Here is a 25,408-nt window from a genome sequence, read left to right as displayed (position 1 = left end):
AAACTGTGTAACACGGGCAGATTGTCACATGAAAACCTTGGGTAGCCCAATCTGGTAAATAGATATATGTTCTCTTCAGAAATTTAAACATGTCTGGTTAAAACCACAAATCAATAAAGTGATATGCTAATAATAAAAAGTTTGTATGCTGAATTTGTGGGCTATTTTACACTCACTGGCAAAAAGCTCCCCTGTGTGTGTGCACCATCAAATTGCTTACAAAAGACTTGTAAAGTTGTAACAAAAGTTGTGAATGTTTTGGTGGAGTTGTGGCAGACACTGCTCACTTCGGTCGTTTGATGTAACATGGTCATAAAGTCTGGGGTGGTAAGTGAGTATTTAACCTTCTTGAAGCCCGAATCTGTAAGGACTTACTGGTTTAAAGCCTCCATGCACCCACACAGGTGTTGGTGATTAGACCTGCGATAAGACCGTTTCTCAGGAAGATGTGGGTGTGGACAAGTTCGTCTGACTGACAGCTCAAACTGACCTGTTGATTTTGGAGAACACGTTCAGGATGGAGGACAGTGTTTACCTTGTTTACCTAAACATACGCAGTTGGCAGAAAATTGACCATAACCACATAGGAAAGAAATAATATGATTTTTTTTAATCTAATGCAAAGAAACATTCCAAATGAATGATAATGTTTCATTCACAGTAAAAGGAGGATGGGGTTTGGAATAGAATTAAACAAAAAGCTCAACTCCCTTTCAACGTAAAACAACTGGGTGCTGAATCCCGAAAAATGTTCAATCAAGAAAAACAATGTCAGCACTCGAATTGTATTTTATTGACACGCAGACGCTATTCTTCAGCATGTGGCAATTAAAACACAATTTTGCAGTGCTGTCCTTTTAATTATGGGGTTTGTGCCTTAAAACCACACATTCTGCCAAGTGAAGACAATATTTGTAAACGGAAAAGTAGTCGCAGTGATTATAGGAGCTTTGGCCCTTATGCATGAATGTCTTCAAGACCCCCGCGGTGTAAAGGTCAGGTAATGTCACAGTCAGAGAGTTTGATGATGTCTTTGACCAGAGGGAGCCCATGGTGTCAGAACTCAACTGAACTAAACACAAACATCCAACATAGGGATTCTCTTTGGTGGCTTCCCACTGGTGAGTTAATGTTGGAGTTATTTCTTCCATTACTCACAAAGATACACTTTGACTTTTGGAATGAGCCTTCATAAAAGTCTGTTGGAGTAAGTGCTTTATGTAAGTAGCAAAACATATTAACAGTACCACTACGAAGTACCTAATTTACTTTAAGTAGCCTTAATTGATTATTTCCACATACTGAGTGAAGCCATCACATTTAGTTTTTAATTTGGGAGTTATAAAGTTGGCCTTTGTTTCTCCTTATATAAAGTATATTTAGAGCCTATTTCTATCTGCTGAATGTAAGTTAAATGCTGACTGTTTTGATCCTCAATATTTACTTTAAAATGTCTAATTTATCAAATGTTTCAGATTCAGATTGTAGTAAAAACATCTTCTCTCCATAGTTTGTGAATACATTTTCAACCATCTGGATATTTGTTCCCTAAAGATAAAATCACCAGGCAGCACAGCAGCATAGGAAGTCTTCCAGTGACTCACTGGGTCAGACTCAAGGTACATATCTCTTAATGAAGAGTCAGTGCGGTCTGACACTTTGTGTTCTTACCTGTCAGTGTCTGGAAACACTAAACAGATCCAAACATGATGCTGTCAGATGCTGGACGTGCTCCAGCCGGCTTCCTTCATTATAAATGCTATCTATATGTAAATATGATCGTATTGTTTGGTGCTGATGGGAAGTGCGTGTAAGTTACAATGACCTCTGCTGTCCAAACTAATGAACAACTGTTTATGCAGTCCACATCCCTGCACACAAACACCTGTCTGTTCTCCCACAGGGAGCGTGACACAGAGGACAGAGTGGCGCTGCGATTCTTGAAATAATTTTCTTGAGACAATCTGTGTTCCTCAGGTGTGAGTCAGTGGCTAAACATGACTCAAGTGTCAAAGATGCCTCCGGGAAGCGTGAGGTGAAGCACAGGTCAGGAGGAAAAAAACTCATGCAAACTGTCTGTGATTTTTTTTTTTCTTTACATCTTTTCTTAAAGGGGCCTTGCACATGCTTCAAGGTCAGTCCGTCAAATGAGCTGACAGAATGTGCGTACATTAGGAAGTTGCAATTGAGGTCACATTGAAATAGTTCTGCCATAGAGCTCTACTTTTAGTTTCAGAGTTGTATAAGTGAAATGGTACAACTCTAAAGTTTAATTAGAGATCCTAAAGCATAAGCCAAATATCTATCATGAAAATGTTTCTTAAGTCAAGTCAAAGTTTATTCATACGGCACATTTAAAACAATCTCAGTTAACCAAATTGCTGAACAGATTAAAACACAATATAAAATGATGACTATGATTAAAAAGAGCAATCTAAAAACACAATAAATAGGAGCATAATTAGCTGCTGGTGGCGCAGTGGTTAGTGCGCATGCCTCATGTATGGAGGCTGTCATCTTCCAAGCGGGCGGCCCAGGTTCAAATCCAGCCTGTGGCTCCTTTCCCGCATGTCATTCCCTACTCTCTCTCCCTGATTTCCAACTTTGTCCACTGTCCTATCCCTCCATTAAAGGCACAAAAAGCCCACAAATGAATCTTTAAAAAAAAACAGGAGCATAATAAAATGTACAAATGTCAAGCTAAACTTGTGTTAAGGTTTAACATTTAAAATGAATGAAGCAGTTTTGATGTTAACAGGCAGATTGTTAACTGTTCCACTAATTTTGAGGAGCCACCGTAAAATGCTCTGTCACCTCGAGTTATCTTGCCTTCATCTTGGACGATCCAAAAGCATCTGGTGAGATGACTGCAGTGCTCTGACTGAAGCATTTTGGTCCAACAGCTCAGACAAATAGGAAAGGTGCCAACCCATGTTAAGTTTTAAAAACAAATAATACATCTTAAACTGAATCCTGACGTTGAATGGAAGCCAGTGGAGAGAAGCCAATACAGGAGTGATGTGTTCACGTCGCCTCTTTCCAGTCAGAAGATGAGCATTCTGGAACAGCTGCAAGTGACAAAGAGACAACTGATCCACACCAACATACAGAGAATTACAATAGTCTGTACAAGATACACATGTGGATGTCTCTCTCAAATTCCTTTGGTGGAAGATAGGGCTTTATCTCCCAAAAGTCTCAGCTGAAAAAAAAAACTGGTCTTGACTACTGTTATGTCTCGGGGAACCGAGACACAACATGATGAGTGACCCCCACTCTTCCCACTCCCAAGAAAGCCGGTAACACAAGTCAAATTCAGATTTAAAGTAGCAGTGTAACTGTCTACAGTAGTGAGTAAATGGCCAATATAACAATAAAGATTTATATAATCAAATCCCTAATCTTCCATAACAGAAAACAAAATTAACATATGCCAGTGTTCTTACCTGAGCTCCTAAACACAAACAGGACAAAACAAAGAACACTGTTAACGCCATCCAGGATTTCAGATTTATCAATTATTTTAAGTTTTTCTGTCAAGATATAAAAAGTTTAACTCCATCCAGGATTTAATGTATTTTAGATAGCTCAGCAAGGCTTCCATTGCTTTGCTGCCGACTTGTAGGTCATCTGCAAAAAAAAATGAAAGGAATTGTGTTTTCAAAAAATAGACCCCAGGGGAAGCAAATATAAAGAAAAGAGAATGGGGCCTAAAATGGAGCCTTGAGGGGTCCCACAGCCTAGTGGGTCTGCAGCTGAGGAGTATTGGCTAAGCTGGACGGAAAAAGTCCTATCTGAAAAGTACGACGAAACCATTTAAGGACAATACCTTGAATGCCAACACATATTTTGAGGCGGGATTAAATAATCTGGTGATCAACTATGTCAAAGGTGGCAGTGAAATTTAAAAGCACCAGCACAGCAGAGTTTCCAGAATCAACGAATACAGGCGCAGTCAAATATCAAATACATTTTGTCATACATTTCAACACGTCGCACAACAGTACTTCAAACTTCAAGCCTGAGTATCTTTGATATTTAGCTATTTGTGAGAAACCTTCATCCTCGGGTAAAGACAAAACAAGAATATTACGTATTAACTTATCGTAGCATTTCTCAAGCGAGCTGTAAGTAAAATGTGTCCTTGACAGTAAACAGAATTTTTCCATTACACTGTGCTGTGACATGATTTAAAACCAGAGCGAAGCTTTTCAGGAATGCAATTAAAATCAAGGTATCATTGCAGTTAAAGTTTAAGAGAAAGTGGTTTTAAATCAGACAGAAAAAGACGCTCGGAAATAGGCCCAAAGTTTGAAAGAACAGCAGGGTCAAGATTAGGTTCTTTAAGAGGCTCCACTACTGCATGATAAAAAGTAGGTGGAACATAGCCTGAAGTAAGAGAGGTATTACTCAAATTTATGGCACAATAACGGCTGAGATTTTAACAATTCTCATAGGGTGGGTGATGGCACAGCAAAAGGAGAATTAGAGAGGTTTAAAAGACTGGTTTAAGTGTTGAAAAGGACCTGGGGCCTCTGTACTGTTATTGGACACAAGGTTGGAAATAAAATATGCATGTTGCCATGTGTCCACCAAAAAGAGACTTCTGGCATTTTCACCCATGCTCAAACTCCTGCAAATTATCCAGGGTGAGCGGCATGTGTGAAAGCAGCCATGATCTTCACCCCTACATTTCTTAAATTGCATGCGCAGTCGGGGTGAGGTGATGTGATGCTCAGTTATCCACAAGGATATGAATAACCTGCCAGTGGAAAGATAAAAGGTGACTAAGGATGTTCTGGTGGCATTTCTTCCTCTCTTTTCAGAAGTGTCAAGTGAAAAGTCTAAAAATAATCCAAAAGGTTAAGAAGGTTTCACTAAGGGGTCAGTTAAGGGGGCACAGCATGTCAGACTGTCTGAAGAAAGCCACAGTAATTTATATCTTTTGTGTCTGATATAAAAGAGGCCACGTTTATTTTCAAAAGGAGTGAACATTTAGGTATTGCTTACTGATTAAAAGGTAAAATCATGAGTACTGGAAAGCAGCTTCATCTTGTGTTTCCTGTCTGAGTCTAGAGTCTAGAGCCTGTAAAATTTAAAGGGAATACTGAGAGGTTCAGACTACAGCTACATCATGTCATCGTTGAGCAAACTGCAGCAGATGTATGCATGACTGCCTCTGCATGGCTTTCAACAGTCTGCCAGCTCCAGTGTGTGTGTGTGTGTGTGTGTGTGTGTGTGTGTGTGTGTGTGTGTGTGTGTGTGTGTGTGTGTGTGTGTGTGTGTGTGTGTGTGTGTGTGTGTAGTCTGAAGAAAGTGAGTCAGGAGGATGTGAACATTATCGGGACTTTTTGCAGCAGGAGGTTCACAGAAAGGACGGGAGGCGGGGCCCCGGGGCCAACCCTCCCCCCTTTACTTGTAAGTGATGCTACTGTAAGTGCTTTGAACATTAGCTTTGTTTCACCCCTGTGAATGTTATGACAAGTTGCCAAACTCTGCCTATAAATAAACCGTTATTTTGTCTGCTAAAATATACAGTAACTTATGTTTTATGCAGTTCATTACTTTACAGGGAGGAGTGAGTCATTTGCGTCTGGTTCAGGAGGAAGAGGGAGGATCTGAAGGTGACCTGGATTTGACCTTTTACTGTGCTGTTTCTACGATGGGAGAATTGAGCGGATTGAGGTAATGGAAGTTAAAAACTTAATGTGAAACTCAGCAGAGACTGTACTTCCTCCACAAAAGAAAGAGGGGAAGTACCGCAGTGTTTGTGCTGAGTCATCTTAGTACACATTGTCAACCTCTGTACATCTGTTGGCTGCGGAAGTGATAATTTCCTACTTTCTGGCCGCCTGAGAGGAAAGTTAAGTCCCCTTTTACTTCTCAGCAGCCAACAAATTTGATTCATGACACAGATCTCCACTTAAAAACCTGCTCATTTGAAAACAGTTTCATAACATCGGGGTAGCTGCTGAGGTCTTTTAAAAATCTTGGGGTGATGTCATCCGGTCTTAACATGGGCCAGGACTATTTTTTTTGGAGCATATTTTAGACAAAGGGTGGATACACAGTCACCTATAACTTTATCCTGGTTGACAGAAGTGTTAGGGATTTATCACTCATTTAAACCATAGCCTGTTTATTGTCTGAAATGATAATATTTGCAAACTACACAAAGAAAATGATTACTCTAGGATTAAATTAGTTGAGACATGGGGGGTAATTTCTTCATCGTTAACATACAGTTCAAACTGAAGGAGGTGCTAGCAGAAACTCTCAAACCCAAGTTAATGTAAACGTTTTGAAGTCATTTTGAATAGTGTTGTAGTCAAGACCACACTAACAGAGACCAAGACATACCCGAGACCAGTGTGCTCCAAGACTGAGACAAGACCAAGACATCTAGGGATCGAGACCGAGTCAAGACCAAGACCATAAATATCAATGAAAAACCATCATCTTGTGTATAGGGGGCGTTTCACTCACTTAGACCGTAACACTGGGAAGGGTGCGGCTGACCGAACTTGATTTAAAATCCGGAGTCTGCCCAGTCTAAGATCGAGGCAAGATCGAGTAAAAATGCTTTCCATTCCGAGACGAGACCTTCAAAAAGTGGACTCAAGACCGATTTTGAGTACTACAACACTAATTCGATAGAAAAAAATACATTTTCTTGATCTCTATGTTCTATCCAATGAATCTGATAAAAAGCCCAGATAACTTTATCTGCTGTTTTGAGATATCTCCACAACTTTAAGATGGACTTTTATTCAATTTTGTTCCGACCTTCTTGTCCCCCTCCAGATGGAAAATGTGAATCTCTGAATTTTCACCCGGTGTCTATATTAGATATTGACACATCACTAACGAAATTCATCAATATCAATGCATGTTTTATGTTTGTTTATGACCAAATGCTTAAAACCAGACATTCCCTTCTACCTCGGTAACTCTAACTCTGTACTTTGCATCGATTGCTGAGCAAAGAAAGCCTTAGGGACTTACCTGAAGTAGTTAACACATAGTAAACAGCTGCTTAACATTAGCTTGTAAACCATATGGGGTCTGTGTGATGTTAACATTAGTTTCATGCTCCGCAGTGGCTCAGTAAGGTTTATTTTAATGTTTTAAAAATGTTTTACTTTTTGTAATTTTACAACCATGAGTCATCAAATAATTTTTCACGCTGTCTTTTTTCAAAAGTCATATCAGAGTATTTCAAATATATTTTATACCTTTATTTGAGAGAGGAACCTGGATCTGGTTGGAAGTTGGGATAAGAGAGTGGGGAATAACATGCAAGTGCTGAGAGTTAGAATCCAGCTTCAATGACTAAAGCATCTGTACATGGGGCACTTTGGCTATCTGGAGCACCGTTATCAGAGTATTGAGCATAAAATAACCCTCTAGTAAAGGAGCTAAACATTTGCACTGGTATGGCAGATATATCTTAGATGGTTCAGAAAGGAGTCAGCACACTGACAGTCATTTTGTTTATCTGTATTATATGGATCCACCACGGCCTGGCACCTTCAGGAGGCTTGCAGCAGGATCTGAGTCTTTTCAACATTCTGAAACCAAAATAGCATTTTGTAGATGAACATAGAGAAGATAATGTACTTTATTGGACACATCTCTATTTCAGCAGCACCCTTTCATCAGTCCTGGTACTAAAGATCTTTTTTTTACTGTTGGTTCTCCAAACGCTCTTTCCAATCAGATAAACATTAATTTAGAGACTTAGTCCATGGATCTCAATACTGAGAGCAAATATATATTTTTTAACTTCTTTTTGTTTTAGGGGTATTATGGAATGCTCTACAACACCGTAGTAAGCTCTGAAAAATGAGGACCCGAAAAATGTCCAGATTTTTCCGAGTCCTCATATTGCAGGTGTACGGTAAGATGTACCCCATTTGTCATGAAAATAAGTGCACACTCACACACACTTAACAGACTTAAAAGTGTTTACAGTTGATTTCCATTGGCGCGGTTTGTAATGTGTCGTCTTTGCAAACTGAGAATCTTGTGTCATCAAGGTGTTTAATTCAACTCGATTGTAAACCATGGCAGGTTTAACGGTATTAAAATGTGTTTTACTGAACAGATTGCGGTCTGTTCTGCACTCAGACTGCATGCTGGTGCGTCAGGCCCCAACCTGCATCACCAGGCAACACAGAAACCAGGTTAACAAGTCTGAGAAGTTGCTGATCCTTCTCTTAAATCCTGCTCAGGATCTTTGGCTGCATCATTGAGGACAGATAAAAAAGCTGAGTGGCACCGCGGCCCGGACCGACTCCAGTAATCACATTACAGACCTCATTATCCATATAACACTGAGGAGAAAATACAGAGGGAACGCCAGAGTAATCACTTTTAAAGTTTTATTCATTACGCTGCAGTTTGACTACAGCATAAGTACAAGCATAAAATCTTTGACTACAACAGCACTTAGAGCAACATTTTTTGATTTTTTTTCTTATTTTCTGTAAAAGTATTGCAATAACAGACCTTAGGCCTAAAACCTATTACATCACAATTGCTTAAATAAAAAGAGGCAAAAATACACAACAATTTTACCTCTGTGTTTGGATATATATGTACTGTATGCTTACTAAATACAGTCACATATATATCTAGATTTCAGCACAGAGGGGGGAGAGGGAACGAGAAGGAGTCATTTTGTAAATAAAGCAAATCGATGTTACAAAACCCATGATGGAAGCAGTCCTATGGTAACTGTCAAGACAGAGAGAATACCAAACTGTTGAGACGTTATCATTGTTATTATCATCATCATTATTATTATTAAAATCTGGAACAATAAAAACAGCTACTTGTTGTCAGCAGTTGAGTACAGACTTCTGATAAGTGGAAAGAGAGAGCGCGCTGCAGGGGCAGAAATCAAATAAAAATCAGTCTGAGCCCAAGTTAGTTCTTCAAGCTAGTGCAGGAAATGAAAAAAAAAAGAGAAAGAAAGTCTATTAAGAAGGAGAGCCAGGCGGCGCTCTAGCCAAAGTTAAAATAGAGACTTTCCCAAATCAAAACTACACAACTGCCACTTATTTGGTGCTTTGAAGAGAAAATGGCGCGTTGCTATGTACATCGTCTATAGATAAGAATGAACATGCTCTGCGGTTATTGTACAGTGGAGTTATTCTCAGTACATACTGTAAATAAATGACTGCAGATTAAACATGACTTGTTTCAATATACTGTGCCACATATAACATTGTAATGTAGAAAAGAATAAAAATAATAATAACAAAGAGAGAAAAGTTAAATGACAGTTTAAACGGCATATTCCCACTCCTTTCACGCTGGTGCAACTTTCCAATCATAGACAACAAAAAAAAAAAGGGAATGACCATTTTTTTTCCTTGAATGTTTTAACACTCTTCCTGTTCAACATGAATATGATCAGAAGTCGGTGATCCTCCTGTAACGAGGCTCAAATGCTTCAACCAAACGTCCAGACAGATCTATAGCGGTGCTCCACAGATTTATACTTTGGCAGATATACGACATTACAGCTGAACTGAACTAAAATGTTGTTAATATTTAAGAGACACAGATTCTTCCTTGTTTGGAAGTGCTCACAGCTCCTGTGTGCGATTGCAAGGTGACGCCTCTTCCAAACTAAACAGCTCTGACTTTTTGTTCAACAATTTACAGAGTGAGTTGAGATGCAGCCGAGGCTGGCTGTAGTCGTGGCATTAACACAAACTGATGTGTGTGTGTGTGTGTGTGTTTTCTTTCAAGATCTGTGTTACAGAACTTTACATTTTTCAGTCGACTGAGGTGGGAAAAAAAAAAACAACAAAAAACATCCGCCAGTACCCAAATAATGGCAAGCATTGTGAAAGCTTGTTTTTCGATGATCCAATAAACAAGTCAAAAACTCAACAACTTCCTTAATCCACAGGTTATCTCATCAGTATCATAACAGACTATTATTCATAGCAAAATATTATAAGTAGTAATTTGTATTTGTGTTGCAACCATATTCTAAGCATACTTTGCAAACCATGTTTCTGATAGAAAAAAAAGACAAAGCACGTTTTAACTGTAGGCATTTACAAATTTGATGCTGCCTTCTTAAAATTCTTATATTGTCTATACATTATATTACATTATTCACAACATTTTTTGTGGTTTCTACCCATTGGGTAGGATATGTGCATAATATATTCAAGTTATATACAGCACCTTACAAACAAACATAAAGAAAGACAGACTACTGAAAAAAGCACCGTTGGAAGTGAGGCACAACGAAGGTGGGAGCTTTTTGAGTGCAAGTGGGTTCCTATGTCTGCTCCACACGCTGGTCAAATTACTGGTTGGAATGGCTTCAGAGGCTCCGACAGGAATGACCACTTCTGTCTGTCATGGCAGGCTACAGGCTGCCTTTGCACGGGTCTAACCGGAGCTAAAAGTGGTCGAAGTTGAACTGCAGTTCGTACAGGCAGCTGGAGTTTTGCTACACAGCTGTGGTCACTAAACGTTCAGTTTCAAGGTGGATACAGAATTTTGCTTTTGTCCACTTCACTGCCAGATCAGATTCAGTCTGTAACCATACAAGGAGCTCAAGACTAGACTCCAGAGGGCCACAACTATGACATCTGTCCACAGCTTTCCAAAAAGATAGAGAAGATCATTTTTGGCAAATGTAGCTAACATTTTTTTTTTTCTTACTAACTCTGATCCACTCAACCCAGACAGGTGGTCAGGTCCGATTAGAGCACCTGCAAGAATTCCAAGCAGTAGTTTGACTGAGGTGTGGTCTGCTCAAACATGAACATTAGGCACCTTATTTACTCACATAATAGTAACATGCAAACCTCCTTGTAGAAAACATAAAATTCTTCTTTATGTAATCAATTTACAAGCTATGACTGCGCAGAGAGAACAAGGCGAGAAAAGAAAGGAAAGGAAAGGAAAGGAAAGAAGGAGGAGGGGTGGGGGGGAGAAAAAGGAAAAGAAACGCAGGTATGAAGCAGGTCCGTGCAGTCAAAGGCAGAAGAGTCGGGGCTATCTCCTCACTGACTCACTCAGGCTTCTGTGTAATACTTGAGCTTTTGACTGCAGAGGGTAAGATTTCTCTCCTTGGAGTTTTGGATGAGTAAAGGGGACAGAAGGACAGAGGAGTGGTGGGGGGTGAGTGGGGTGGGGGCGCATGAGAAGCAGCAGTAGCAACAATAGTAGCAGTAGCAGCAACAGCAATAGCAGCAGCGATGTAGTTACACACACACACTTTCATACACACCACTGTAGAGTCATATAAACACACAACTGGGGAAGCATGCATACATTCAAACACACTGAAACTAATGGGATCAGAAGGCTTTCTTTTCAAACTAGTTTTTTTTTTCTCCACCAACCTGGCTTCTGATTGGTTTAAAGTCAGATCGATGTGAGCTGCACATGTAAAGGGGCTGTTCACTCATTTCCACGTTCCCTGTGTGAAGTTTTCAACTGGAATTGGGTTGAGCAGAACTCCTCTCTGCTGCAGAAGTATCACACCATGTTTTTTTAAATGATGATGATGCTGCATTAAAACCAATGAATGAAATTGATGTTTGAGCATCAAAAGGCTGTTTTTGTCCCTACTCCAGAAAAATATACAATAATATAGTGTGATTTTTTTTAACTTATTGTCATGGAATACTGTTTTTCTTTGATGTTGCTGCAAGAAATCAATGTACCTTTCTTAGTTTTTAAACTAACAGAAAGTGACAGAATATGAGAGCTAATAGGTTTTAATCAAGCTGTGACGTTGGAATGACGTTGAAGCTGATTAAAAGATGCTTTTTCTGTCCGTCATTTTCTCCGTGACACCAAACTGCATAAAACAGACCACAGCAGTGATGTATGTACTAAAAAGAAAAGCGTGTGTCCAACGTCTAATGTGTCTGAATCCTTTGACGTCATAAACTATTAAAACACAAGTGAGCCATGCTCTGACGTACACGCTCCATCATTTCCAACTTTTTTTTATTTTCTAACTTGACTGAACTCATAAATGTTTTTGGTCTTCTGAGGGTTAATATGAAGTATGAAACTGGGGAAGATTGCTCTTCTCTCATCAGTGGAAAAGACATTGAATCAAGTTGCATTTTGTCAGTCGTTTTTTTCTGCAACTCGTCTTTTAGCTGCAACATCGAAAGAAATACCCTTGAAAGGTTGTCATTCATGAGCTTTTCACCAGGCGCCAACTTATCCACAGAGATCTCCTCTCCAAAAAAATAAATAAATAAACAAGAACCTGGTAATTAAAACACCAACATCACTTAGTAAGGCAGTTTCTAGTTAAACACTTGTGATTCCCATCACTTGGGTTTCAGGGGCTGTGAGCCAAGCTACGGCTCACTAAGCTCTCAAGCTGGCTCAATCCTTTGATAAAGTTAAAAGCTATGCTAATGTGACTTGAAACACCTTAGGAAGCGGTGAGCTGAAAATGTTTAATGTCCAGCAAACAGCTGGCACTTAAAGGAAACTCTGATAAAGATGCTCTTGAAGGTTAAACATGAGAATTTGTGAAGGCTGATATAGAAGTTTGCGGTGGAGCTGAACACACAAAAAGGTGAATAAATAGCCAGGTGTCTGTGTTTTAAACACTGCCAAACCCCCTCAGGTACACCTACAGCTCCATTTCAACTTCCAGACAGGCGGAGTGATCTTTGTGCAGCTTAGCAATAACCTGTGTGTTTGACTGTGACATACACTTTGAGCTTTTACATTGAGGTCACTTCTGCAACATCCTCCTCTGGTTTTAATGAACGCATCATTAATGCTGGGTAAATATGGACAGTGCCAAATAAGTAATATGTCTTTGAATCTTTTAAACTCAGACAAAGCAGTCAGCAAGTAAATCACTCAGATAAACACAGACTCACACACAATGCTCCTGCTGGAGCATTAAGTGCTTTTTTGTGTAGTTAAAGGTCTAACAAACACACACACACAGATATATATATACACACAAGCACGCACACACGCAGGCACACAGGGGGAAGAGAGGACTGCACTTGCACACTGCCAAACGAGGGCTCCACTCCAGTCTCCACTTTAAAGGGCTTGGCTTGACTCTGCATCATTTGAACGCACTTTTTCTGCACAGGGATGGAGGGATTGATGATGATCAGTGTTTGCCAGAGACACTGTTTTAAAAGCTAGGAGGGTGGGGTGGGTCGGGGGGTTGTGTGTGGATTCGGGGTTTGGAGCACTGGCGTTGAACGCAAACGAGATAGAGAGACAGAGAAAGCGCAAGAGCAGAGGAGAAGGCAACGATGAGCAGAGAAAAAGGCTCGATTTTTTTTTTTCTTCAAAAAAAGGTTTTCTTTTACAAAAAAGGACCCTCCCATAGCCCTTTGACTTAGACCACAGACAGTTCTGGTTTAAAACCTGATCGCTGTGCTGGCGGATGCAGACAGGAATCTTCACTTTGTGTCTTCTTGTTTGTTTGTTTTTTCTTTTGTGGCTTTAGAGACGTGAAGACCGAGCCTTCTTTTTGTTTTGTGTTTTTTCGTTGTCATGGCGGCGGGGTTTGTGTTCAGTGTGGCTGTTGGCAGAATGCACTGTGCATGTCGAGATGAGGAGTGAGAGGAGGGGAAGGGGGGGAGGAGGGGTCATGGATGCAGGAAACAGGAAAGAGGAAGTGTCAGGTGCTCAGAGGTTGGGACAGAGTGGAAAAATGAAGAATCAGCTTTAACCAGGCTGCTGGGTAGACTGTTAGATATGTTTTTTTTCTTCTTTTTTTTTGTTATGAAGTTATGATCTTCCAGGTTCAAGATTACCCCAGAATGAAGTATGGAGCGTGTTGGATCTTGCCAAGCAGCTCTCATCTTTCTAGGAGTTCAGAAACGACTCGTTACATGATACAAGAGGAGGTGAGAAATGTTTGGTCCACCCAGCGGCTGGTCACTAGTCAGATTTCTTTCCCACTAGGCTGAAGTGTGCACAGACGTGAGCAGTACAAGACTCCTACTGAGTCTCACTGTGCCTGTGGTGTAAGCAGACAGAGGTGTTGTAGGCTGGGTACGAGTATTTCTTGCAGTATTTCAAAAACAGGAAGGACATAAGCTTATAATACTTGTTGTTGTTTTTCTTTTTTGCTCCCAACTGTTTAAACAACTTTGGAGCCCAAGTTCAGTCAGTCAGTTCATTCATGTAAAGGACAAAAACAAAAAAAAAACATCATCATTATAACATAGCATCATTTCCCTCTTCTCTTTTACAACAAAAAGATAGTGCAACTTTTAGATAACTTTTCTTTTTTTCGTGTTTTGAATGTTAGAATGAGTCATACCCCCACCCCCCCCCTGCTTTGCTTCCTCGTGAACCTTGGCACTAAGATTTGGGTTTTTGTGAGTCTCTTTTTTTGTTGTGTTCTCTGTAAGTCCATTCTCACTTCTCGCTTTGTGCACAGATCCCGGTCCAAAAAGAAAAAAAAAAAGAACAAAAATAAAAAATATTTTAAAGTTCCAAGGGACAAAGCCGTCGACGAGGGGGACAAAAAAAAAGACCCCCAAATTGTTTCAATCTGTGCTAGCAGAATGTTTCATTTTCATGTAAGGAAAAAAAAAACAAACCTCTCAGAGCAGTGCATACATCCTGCCCCAGTGGTGCTAGCGCTTTGAGTTACTAACATCGGAAAGAAACTGAAATGAAATCAACGGTTGGTTCTCTTCCCTTGTTTTGTTGTAGCTAAGGTTGATATTTATTTGTGCATGGGAGTGTGGAAAAAGGACATGAGAGAGACAGAGAGAGAGAGAGAGAGAGCGATAGAGAGACCACTGCTTACAGGGGTGAAGAGGAGAGACAGTTTCTAGTCCGGGGTGGGTTTCCCCCCACTTGCCCCCTACCCCTCTCTTCACACCAGGTCCTCCGGTTGGCCGTCCTTGGCCTTGGCAGGTACTATTGTGCTTTCTGATTGGCTCTTCTGCTGGATCGTCCTGCTCCCCGGCCCCCCCACCCTCTGGTTATTGCTGTGCTGGTGTAAAAAGAATGCTGAGCCGGGGTAGTGACCCATCACCTCGCTGTACGCTGGCGGGGGGCCCTCCATGCGCCCATGGCTGCTGGAGTTGGTCGCACTGATGCCCGAGTTACTGCTGGGCGGCCTCGGACCGCCTCCTCCCAGTCCTCCCCCTCCACCACCCACCCCTCCCAGGGTACCGCCTCCTCCCATGTCGATCAAGTCACTGTCATAGATGGTCCGGTTTGGTGGCGCCCTCACCGACTCGCGGTTGAGTTCCATCTGCTGCTCGGGGTCGCGGAGTTGCAGGGTGCAGGGACCCTGGTACGGCGGGGGCTCCTCGCCATCCGACAGCGAGATTGTGGGCGGCAGGTCGATCTGGTGCTGCAGGTAAGGGTAGGTTGGCTGGAAGCGGCTGAAACGGTCGCGCTGCATAAAGGAGGGAGCGGTGAAGCGATCCCTGGCCTGGGGAGCGTATAACACCTACAGAGAGGAAGACAGAGAGGAAGGAACACAAGGTAGTGAGGGAGGGAAGAGGACAAGAAGACAAGAAGAGAACGAATGTCAGTACAGCTGAAACAGTTAAATAGCATCAACAGGTCATGTGACAAACAAGTGGTGCAACACATCTTAATCAGTTCATCTTAATCTGTTCAGATCAGATTTTATGATGTGTATCATTAGAAATGTAATGCAAATAAAACTCAGTGCAGCGTGTCAGTGAAAGAAAGCAGAGGAGTGGTGTAGGAGGAGTTCTGCTTTCAGTCTTATTTTTTAATATACACACACGTTTTGCAGACTTTCACACGAAAAGTTCTTGATATTTCAGTGTGCATTACTTCTTTGTATCAAACGGTGATTTGACTTTTGTCCTCTCACTCTGTCTGCGTGTATCATGCATCAGCAGATGGTTGGGTGTGAAAACAACCAGCGTCACAATTCCCCCTAGCCTGCACTCGTCTGTAGCTGAATGTCTGTTATATTGGGTTGTGTTTGGCCCAAAAACTGAAGATAAAGTCACCCAATGAACACTCCCTGTTTATCGTTTTTTCGAGTCACACATCATGCGCTGCTGGAGCAGCCAGTTACACACAGACATCCACTCAATGAATGATGTGTGTGTGTGTGTGTGTGTGTGTGTGTGTGAGACGTGTTCAACACTGCCAAAGTAGATAATGTTGTACGAGAAAAACTCTTTGCCGTTGTTGATTACAGCCAGTTTGTTATTTCTGTTTTGTGTTTGTTAAGCTGATGTCCTTGTTTCAGAGTACTGGTGATGAAATGATGCAGCTTTCTATACACCAGACTGTTGTTTCTTAGAAGCCACTAAACAAAAGAGAGGGTTCCATTTTATCTGCTTGCTTCATCATTATTAGAACCGTACCATTGTGTATTTAGTGAAGAAAGATGAAGATGTGACACATTCATGAGATGTATTTTAAATGGTAAATGGACTTGAGCTTGTGTAGCATTTATCAAGTCTTCTGACTATTTAAAGCGCTTTTACACCGCATGTCACACACTGATGGTCGAGGCTGATATGTAGTGAGACCATCAAAAGTAACTAATCCCATTCATACGCCGCAGACGAAGCAGCAGGAGCTGTTCATTTGAAGTTATCATTTTTCTTTTGGTCAATATCAAGAAAGATCACAAATCTGTGATCCAATCCAAACCATGACATTTGTGATCCAGTGCAACCCTTATTTTGACTCATATCAACACAATAGGGCAGATGTACAAGTGCACAGGAATTGAACTGATGATCTTGGCAGATAATTATGTCTCATTGTAAAACACATATATATATATAGTTACGTTTATTGTTTTTGAAAATCAATTTGTATAGCAAAAAGAAAAGTTGAAGCCTCCAAATGTTCAGTGCATGTTATCAATGAGCTCCAGTCAATGGAGACTAACTTCAATTGTTCTGACATTGACACTAGAATCAGCAATACAGCATATCACCTGGGAGTACCACAGTCTATGCATTATCTCAAAGGCTATCAGACTGTAGCTCTAAATCAGCCCCCCTGACATTTAGAACTGTGTGTGCAAAGAATTTGTAATATTTGAGGTATTATCTTGGTTCGGTGTAAGACTTCATTCCAGACTGATGCTCTTGTTGCAGCAACAGCACCTGCGGTGTGTCACAGATTCGTTTTTAAAGATATAATAGTGTGATTACAGAGTGGGGGGGAGAAAGGATGCAAAGTTTCTTCATCAACACAGCAACAATGAACACATCGCTTCCTTCTCAGGCTTTTGTCAGAAATCTTCACCTCAATTAGCTCTGCACGCTGCGTCTGCCTGATCCATTTCTTCATTTCTGTCCAATTCAACACATTTCTACTGTGGAGAGTCATTATCAGAGGGAGCCCATTTCAATTAGTGACTGTGGCTCTAATAGTCAACCCCCACTGACAAGGCAGTCTGGATGAAGAGAACAACAGACTGGAAGGGGGAGAGAAAAAAAAAACCTGAGGGATAGAGGATCAGGGCAAATGAAATGGAGAGACAGAGAGAGAAAGAGTGGAACCAAAAGGATTAAAAAATAAAGGCTAGTGCGATAAGAGAGCACAGAAAGGCGAGAGGAAGAAAAGAGCCATGAGGATAAAAAGGAGGAAGGAGAGCAAAGGAGCTGGAAAGATAAAGAAGGAGAGAAAAGAGCGGAAAAGGAAAAGTAAAGAGCCAGACAGATAGACAGATAGACAGACAGACAGAGGAGGGAGGGAGGGAGGGGGGGAGAAAGGTGCATCGCTGATAGAGGGAGCAGAGCGCAGTGGAGCAGGGCAGCTCTCAGACGGCTGTCTAGACAGTGTCAGGGGAGGTGTTGCTGATTAATGACGCACCAAAAACCATCCACCCCCCCCACCCCCTGCCACACACACACACACACACACACACACACACACAAACAAACACACACACAGCCCCCTTCTCCGCATCTATCAGCCACCCACATTCATTGGTTGCGTCTCCCTTTGTGTTTGTCTCTCTGTGGCCTTTTCCTTTTTTCCAAGTCTCTCTGGGTGTTTTAACGACGACATGAGTTTCACCTGCCTTCATCGCCCTGAACCTCTTCTTCTCTCACTCCCATCACCTTCCTTTCGACTTTTTTCTCTCTCTGTCCTTCATATCTGTTTCTCTTTTTTTCTTCCCCTCAAGTTTCATTTATGGTCTTTAAGTCTTTTAGCCGGCAGGAGGTTTCCAAATGAAAGCAAATTCAGTCTGTTTGTTTGGTGCAAACTTGCCCTTTTGCCTACATGAAGTTGGCCTTGATTGCCAAAGTGAGCGCAAACTTGCTGACTAATCCACGAACGCAGCCTCCAAACACTATTGTCTGCACGTTTATCAGTACTATCGTGTTAGGCTGGTTGTTTTTTTGAGTGCTCTTTGAACTCCCAATGCTTCTGGTTTTCCCCCAGCGTACCTCTTAAGCTCCTCCATCTGGCTTGGATGCCGTTGAGCAAACAGATCACCAGTCACAGTGAGTATACTGGCATTTGTTTACGCTTTCTGTATTCACAAGGCTTTCAGAACACGCCAAATTTGATTTCGTTTGGTGAATAGTGCCAGCCGTACACGACGAGACAAGCTTCAATTCCTGAATGATCAAATATTTACAAGCAGCCGAAATGCAAATGTCAGGATCTTTCTGCCGTGACAGTATTCCTGTAACCACGGATGGATTATATTAGAGCGGAGGACTGTGAGAACGAGCCCACTAAGAAACAAAGAGCGGAGAAGAGACACGGTTCTTTTGTAAAACAGAAAGTGGTTTAGACAAAAGACATCAATGAGTGGGTTCAGGTCTTCTGTCTTTTCTTCTTTTATTCATTACGGTTAACATCTTTAAAGCCGACACCTTCTCTGCACACGGCCTCCTCGTGTCAAACACTGTTTCAAGTGCCACATGTCGCAGGTTATCAAGTACGATGTTTTACCACACTTTCAAGTTTGATTTTTGTTTAACCCCTTACTTTACAGCACCTGAGCAGTAATACATTATTTTCCTCCAATGTAGCACAACACAGTCTTAAAGGGATAGTTCTTAAAGAGACTGGATTACCCACAGGAGATCCATGTCAGCATGGCTCTTTAAATGTGATACTTGCCAGAAGTATCACACAGAAGACGCTCCCGCTGCTGCGTCAGCGGTGTGTGAATGCGTATGAATGGATGAGTTAATACTGATGGACACTTTACACAGCAGCCTCTGTCATCAGGGTGTGAATGTGTATGAATGGATGAGTTAATACTGATGGACACTTTACACAGCAGCCTCTGTCATCAGGGTGTGAATGTGTATGAATGGATGAGTTAATACTGATGGACACTTTACACAGCAGCCTCTGTCATCAGGGTGTGAATGTGGTGTAAAATGGGGTTTGAGTGGTCAGAAGACTGGAAAAGTCATCTACTGTATATTCATTCTTAAGTAGTGCTGAAACAAAGTGACTTACTGACAACAAGTTGGCTGAAAACTGGCTTCATTAATTGGCGTATATCAACATGATGTCGTCCCACTCTCCCTCAATTTTTTTTTTAATTCTCTCCTGGTTGATTTTAAACTAATTTTCCTTCATTGTACTGAACTGCCTCTCCATACATTTGGCCACAATTTCCCAGTTTTGGATCAATAAAGTAATTCTATTCTATTCTATACCTGCCTGTTGAATCTATATCATTCCTCTTATTTGCATTTTCACAGTTTTGCCCTCTCTGTTGATCTCTGTTCTGTTGTCGTGTTGCTGTATTTGCTCTGTCTGTCACAGCACTTTGTAAACATTTGTTTTTAAAGGTGCTATATAAATAAAGCTATTATTATTATTATTATTATTATCATTGTTGATTTTAAGATGATTTTTTTCTTAAATTAGATAAATGACATAGTAAAACTTACAGTAAGCTTACACATCAACATAACCTTTCTTTAAAGTAAGTATGCATGACAACCATGCAGTAGATCACATAGCTATGTGAGGTAGGTAGGTAGTCAATATTTAAATATGAATGACTTACAGACCTGCATTAAGGATTTCATGTTAAATTATTCAAACTAAATATTGAAGTCTTAACGTAACACAAATCATATTTGAAGGAAGAGGAGGGGGAGGAGCACGCTGATGATGTCAGAGGGCTGTGATTAGCTGGTAGCAAAGTTGTACTGGGAGGTCAATACGGAAAGTTGATCCAGGATAAATGTTTTCAGACCAAATTCTGGGGACTTTCTGAAGAGGAACTATCCACTAGGGAGTTCCCTGAGAACGACACACCATGGGGATTTTTTTTTCTGTCTGCATTCACACTGCCATGGCACTAACTCTGACACAGGGGCTAAAAAGGATGTGGTTCTGGGAACTCAAATATTTCATAGTTCCTGCGGTGTGGATTCAGTGAAAAAAGGAAGGAGGGTTTCAACAATTCCTAGAAACTATGAAGGAGTTCCTGCGGTCTGAAAAGTCTTATTTTCATACACAACGCTGCCGTGTTTCTGAAAATAGTTGAATCTTTCTAAAAGCATTTTTTAAAGGAACAGTTCCGCTTCCTCTGAGTGATCATGGTTGTATCAAGTGTGGCCGTGGGCCCTCCTTGGTCTGCCCACTCTCACAGTGAACAAGGGTTAGGTTTGATGAGTGTCAAGTGTGGCGGCCGTCTTACCTCTGAGGCACCTTGTCGAGAGCCGCTGTCTGAAGGCCACAGACACCCGTCCTACACATCACACAAGAGAAAACAAGAACAAGAAAGAATGAGGCTGAGATTCCCCCGGAGGCTGAAAGATAATTCCTGCTCCTAATGATTACAGCTAATCTTCCAGAACTGTTACTGATAAAGATTCACTTTTCAAAAACAATTATTACTGCTTTGTTGTTTGTTGTGTCTGAAATCCTTTTCGATAGGAGACCACGAGGCTCCCAAGTCAACTACACGGATAAAAAGGATGAAAGAGAAAAGAAAAAAAAAAACCCATCTAAGAACTTAATGAAGATACAAAAGACTAAACACAGTGTTGAGAAAATGCCTGATGGCTTTAAACTGAAAACATCATGATGTGTTTGGGAGCAAGGACAACAAAAAGCAGACGCTCCATCGAGATGAAAAGGCACAACAAAGACACACACCTATCAAATCACCGCAGTTTCCCTTCTTCTACATTTGACTTGAGGATCTTTCCACAGATTGAACCGTCAACAACACTTAGTGTGAAAGGAAGAAAGAGGCCAGTGGCTTTTGTTCCAAAATGCCCTCGACCACCTACGAGGCTTTGTTGCCTTTGTGCTTTCTGACGTGGCATTTATGACACTTCTTCATGTGTCTGCTTCTTTCTGCCTTTTTTTTTTTGGTTTTGATTAGAAGGTACAGTGCATCACTTAAAAGGAAAGATGAAAAAGACAAGGTGAACTGTTTTTATCAGAATTTGAATAATCTTTAATTAGTTTAAAAAAAAAAAGTGAGAACAGCTTTTTATATGTATCAGAGGCTGGTTATGTCTATGAATCAAAATGCATGGTGGATCATATTAGCATATTGCATCAGTGTGTGTTGTGTGTATGTGTGTGTTTGTCCCAGAGTGTTGGCGTGTCAGTATGGGGGCAGAGCCGCTGCTGTCTAGACAGCGCTGTAGTGAATTAAACATCAAGGCCTGACAGAGTCTGGCTCCGAAGAAAACCAATTCTGCAAGTTCACCTAACAGACTGGAGCAAAGCTGCTACCTCAGAGAATCTGGGACAGAGACCGCGATTGGGATAAAAGGATTCATTTAGCTCAGTGCGGCTTTACTGTGAACAAACTGGTAAGCTATGTTTGTCCTGCTGCAGAAGTAAAGAAAAGTACTGTCACAATGAGCGTGCAGGGACATTCAGAGAGAACAGACCGACAGACACTCAGTTTTTCACTCGTTATCATGGATGCTGCAAGAACAGCAGCGCCAGAGTAAAGTCATACAACTAATCAACAAACAGTATCTTTTTTTATGTCCCATTCACTCTCTCTCACACACACACACACACACACACACACACACACACACACACACACACACACACAGATATATACATATATATGAACTGACCTGCTGCAGGGCATGGTCGTGCCTGCGGGCCTGGCTCTGCCTTGTTATGAAGGACCAGGTGGAGAGCTTGTAGTGGTTGAGCAGGCAGATGATCACCACCACCATCACTGTCATCACCACGATGATGATGACAATCTGAACAAACTCCAGTTCAGCTGCACAAACACACAAGAAGAAGGAGAGAGGGGGGCGTTAGCATCAGACATAAACAGTAGATGAAGGTGCAAAGTAAAAAAAAAAAACAACAACAACTTGAACACTTAATGCAATAGGACCTGTGTAGCTGGAGGTACAACATTTAAGTAGCAGACATAAGAGCGAAACAGAACTGCTGCAATAAACGTGACAAATCTATCCGACTGTTATTTGTACTGACTGCAGATGTGCATGTGTAAAGTCAACATTAAGACTGATATCTATTCCCTCTTTATAAAAGGAGATTGTTGTTTGAATAATCCGGTTTTCATTGACCTGAAATAAACAAGCTGCAGCTTCATTTATTACATTATATATTTGTATGTACGTGCTTAAAATGTGGGCGTCTGCAGTCTGTACACAAGAGATCTCTTTTTACATGATCCTGTTTAAATGTATTCAAACTACAAGACATGATCACAACTGGATTAATACAGTTACTGGCTTAATCTCATGGTTTAATACGATGTAAATAAGGGATATAAAGCATTTAGAGAAACACCAAGAGATGACAATAATCACTAAAAACACCAATGTAGACACTGCGTTTCAAAAGCACACAATAAATTCAGTCAGTGTTCGAGTATCAGAAATGAATGTAATAATGTAACACGTCATGGTCTTGTGTTTGTATATTTGATACACAATTTCAATACTAAGCCTACATACAAACATAAACTTTTAGGTTTGTCTGGCAACGGAAAGAGTCGATCAAATCTAGGGCTGTCACTGTACTAGATCTGTAAACTCTGTAAAAAAAAAAAAATCAAATAATACTGACTCCTGTTCCGATACCATGGCAACTAAAATACAAGTACTAGGCACCCTGTATTCAGTCATTTCTTCTTTTAGTTACCAAAAAGAGGACATACTCCTGAACACTGTCTTCATCACACAAATAATATATGTTGACACTGTATGTGTGCAATTCAGACACTACAGTCTCTCTTCTGCTGAGAGCAGCTAGGGGCAAAAAACTGACCCACGATTTAAAGTTTGTTTTTTTAAGTTTTTGTTATTTTTGGGACAACTGTATCATTTTAAAACATGTGGTATTGAAAAGTATCAAAGTATTAAACAATGCAGAGTGCTTAGGGTTAAAGTAAAAAGAAAGATCAGATGATTCAAATGTTAACATTTACACATTTCTGTGAGAAATATTGTGATGAAAAGCTTCAGAACACATTTTGTAAAAGTGTCAGATGTTTTCATGACGAGCCCACTGATTCACTGTCTGAGAAACTCTGACTGAGCGTTATACCTCGTGTTGACCAGCAGGGGGTAGCACAGGTCAAACTCACAAGTTAAGTCTGTCACATAGTGGGCACATGTACAGTTTCATATGAGAGTGGGTGCTCAGAAAGAAAAAAAGAAGCTTCAAATCACAGAAGAGCTGATTGTTGTGACTGTGTCTTTCTGTCCCAGCTTACAGTGGCTGCTTTGTAAAGGTGCTGAATAACTGCGTGTTACTGAGGACAGAAACACCCCACACACACACACACACACACACACAAGCATCAGCACAGATCTGGGATGACCTCCCAGATCAGGTCACTCCTGGGACACACAGTGACTGCTGCCTTACAGTCACGTCTGCCCCATGGTCTGTGTTCATTGTCTCATGGTTTTGTTCCTCCTTTCTCTCCCAAAAGCCATCTTGTTTTCTCTCAAACGGTCTTGCATTCCTCCCTCTCCCACCATCTTTCTCTCTCTCTCAATCTCTGTGTATTCTTCATTGTCTCCCACTTGCAGTTTTCTCCCTCACGCCGTCTGTCTCTCCTTCCTCTCGGCTCCCTCTCTCCCTGTCTGCAGCCTGAGACTCTTTTGTTGTGTGTGTTCTAAGCAGAAGTCTTGACCTTGTCTGGTCCTGGCACATGGTCTGACCTCTGACTCACTCTGACTCACTGCTGGACACTCACTCACTTTCTGTGTGTGTGTGAATTCAGATTGTTTCCTTGTGTGTATGTGCAGCTCTGTAAGCACAATCGCACAATGAACACTCAGCTGTTTGAGCTACAATGGCTCGATTCTGGCAGTCAACTCCTCCACACAGCTCTGTACAGTTTTGGAAAATTATTACCTACAATTCAGCTAGCTGCTACTGCTACTGCTGCTGCTGGAGGGCCATCCTCCTCCACCCAAAGCAGGTATGGTAAGCACACCACAGCTCTATGATGATATCATTATCAATCAAATTAACGATCCCCATCCCTAATCCTGATGGGCTCATATCTGCCTGATAATATCTGTCAGTATTACTTGCATTCTTTAAACTACAAAAACAAATTATAAATTCTCATACAGGGGAAAAAAAAAAAAGAGGTGTAAGAATCATAAAAGGATGGCCCAGCCCAGTTCATTAAAAAAAGAACCAACCTATCCCAGTCTCAGTAATCCTGCCTGATTTATTCCTCTGCATCAGGGTGGGTGAGTGTGGAGCCTCAGCTGAAACGTGAACCCACCCAAACCTGCCTCTGCCCCACACCACAGCAGCCACAGGGGACGGGTGGGGTAAGAGGGGGAAGAAGGCCAACTCGCTGAAACCACATAGAAAGAAAAAATAAACTCCATTAAAGACTAAAACCTTACAACCTACATGAACCAGAGAAGAACAGAACTATGAGGCACTAACTGCAAAGAAACGACGACGGAGGAGGTAAAGAGTTTAATAACAAAGCAACAGGAACAAAACACTGTAGTGAACTGCCCTTCAAGCTAATGCACAACCACCATTCAGTCCAACATTTATCATCACAGGGGGAACGAGGGCCTAACCCAACACATTTCTCAAAGCAGACTTCAGAGTCTTTAAGCCATTCATAACAGTAAGAGTCACATACTGTGACACGAGTAGGACTGAGGGGACAAAGCGCTGAGAGTGAAGATCAAGAACCAAAAAAAAAACTGCCCAGAATGAGCGTCTGGTAACTTCATCAACCACAAAGAAGAAGGAAAAGGACCCAACTTCAAGAGTCAAACTGGCTTATTTTAAATCAGATATTTTGATGATGTTCACATGCATGCTAGTTTAACAGTGACTGGAAGGTTACATGAAAATAATGCCATTTCATGTTAAAAATCTGTGCTTATGTGATGTTGTTTAGCAGTCACAGGACACGAGGACACGAGGACACAGGACACGAGGAGAAGTGTTATTATTAATC

General features: G+C 41.2%; 1 protein-coding gene across 2 annotated transcripts in view; it reads right to left on the bottom strand.

The window, feature by feature from the left end:
• Positions 1-8,370: 8,370 nt before the first annotated feature.
• LOC109987407 (low-density lipoprotein receptor class A domain-containing protein 4) overlaps positions 8,371-25,408 on the bottom strand; it is a 218,436-nt gene continuing 201,398 nt past the window's right edge. For both annotated transcript variants that reach the window (XM_020638479.3, XM_020638481.3), the window contains 3 exons: positions 22,050-22,204; positions 20,639-20,689; positions 8,371-15,457 (listed from right to left, as the gene is read on the bottom strand). In XM_020638479.3, the coding sequence (XP_020494135.1) occupies positions 14,873-15,457; positions 20,639-20,689; positions 22,050-22,204 (791 nt within the window). In that variant the 3' untranslated portion in view covers positions 8,371-14,872. The remainder of the gene's footprint in view (positions 15,458-20,638; positions 20,690-22,049; positions 22,205-25,408) is intronic.

Source organism: Labrus bergylta, chromosome 8 (genome assembly GCF_963930695.1).
Source record: "Labrus bergylta chromosome 8, fLabBer1.1, whole genome shotgun sequence".
NCBI classification, from domain to species: Eukaryota; Metazoa; Chordata; class Actinopteri; order Labriformes; family Labridae; genus Labrus; species Labrus bergylta.
This window is presented reverse-complemented; position numbering and strand designations above follow the sequence as displayed.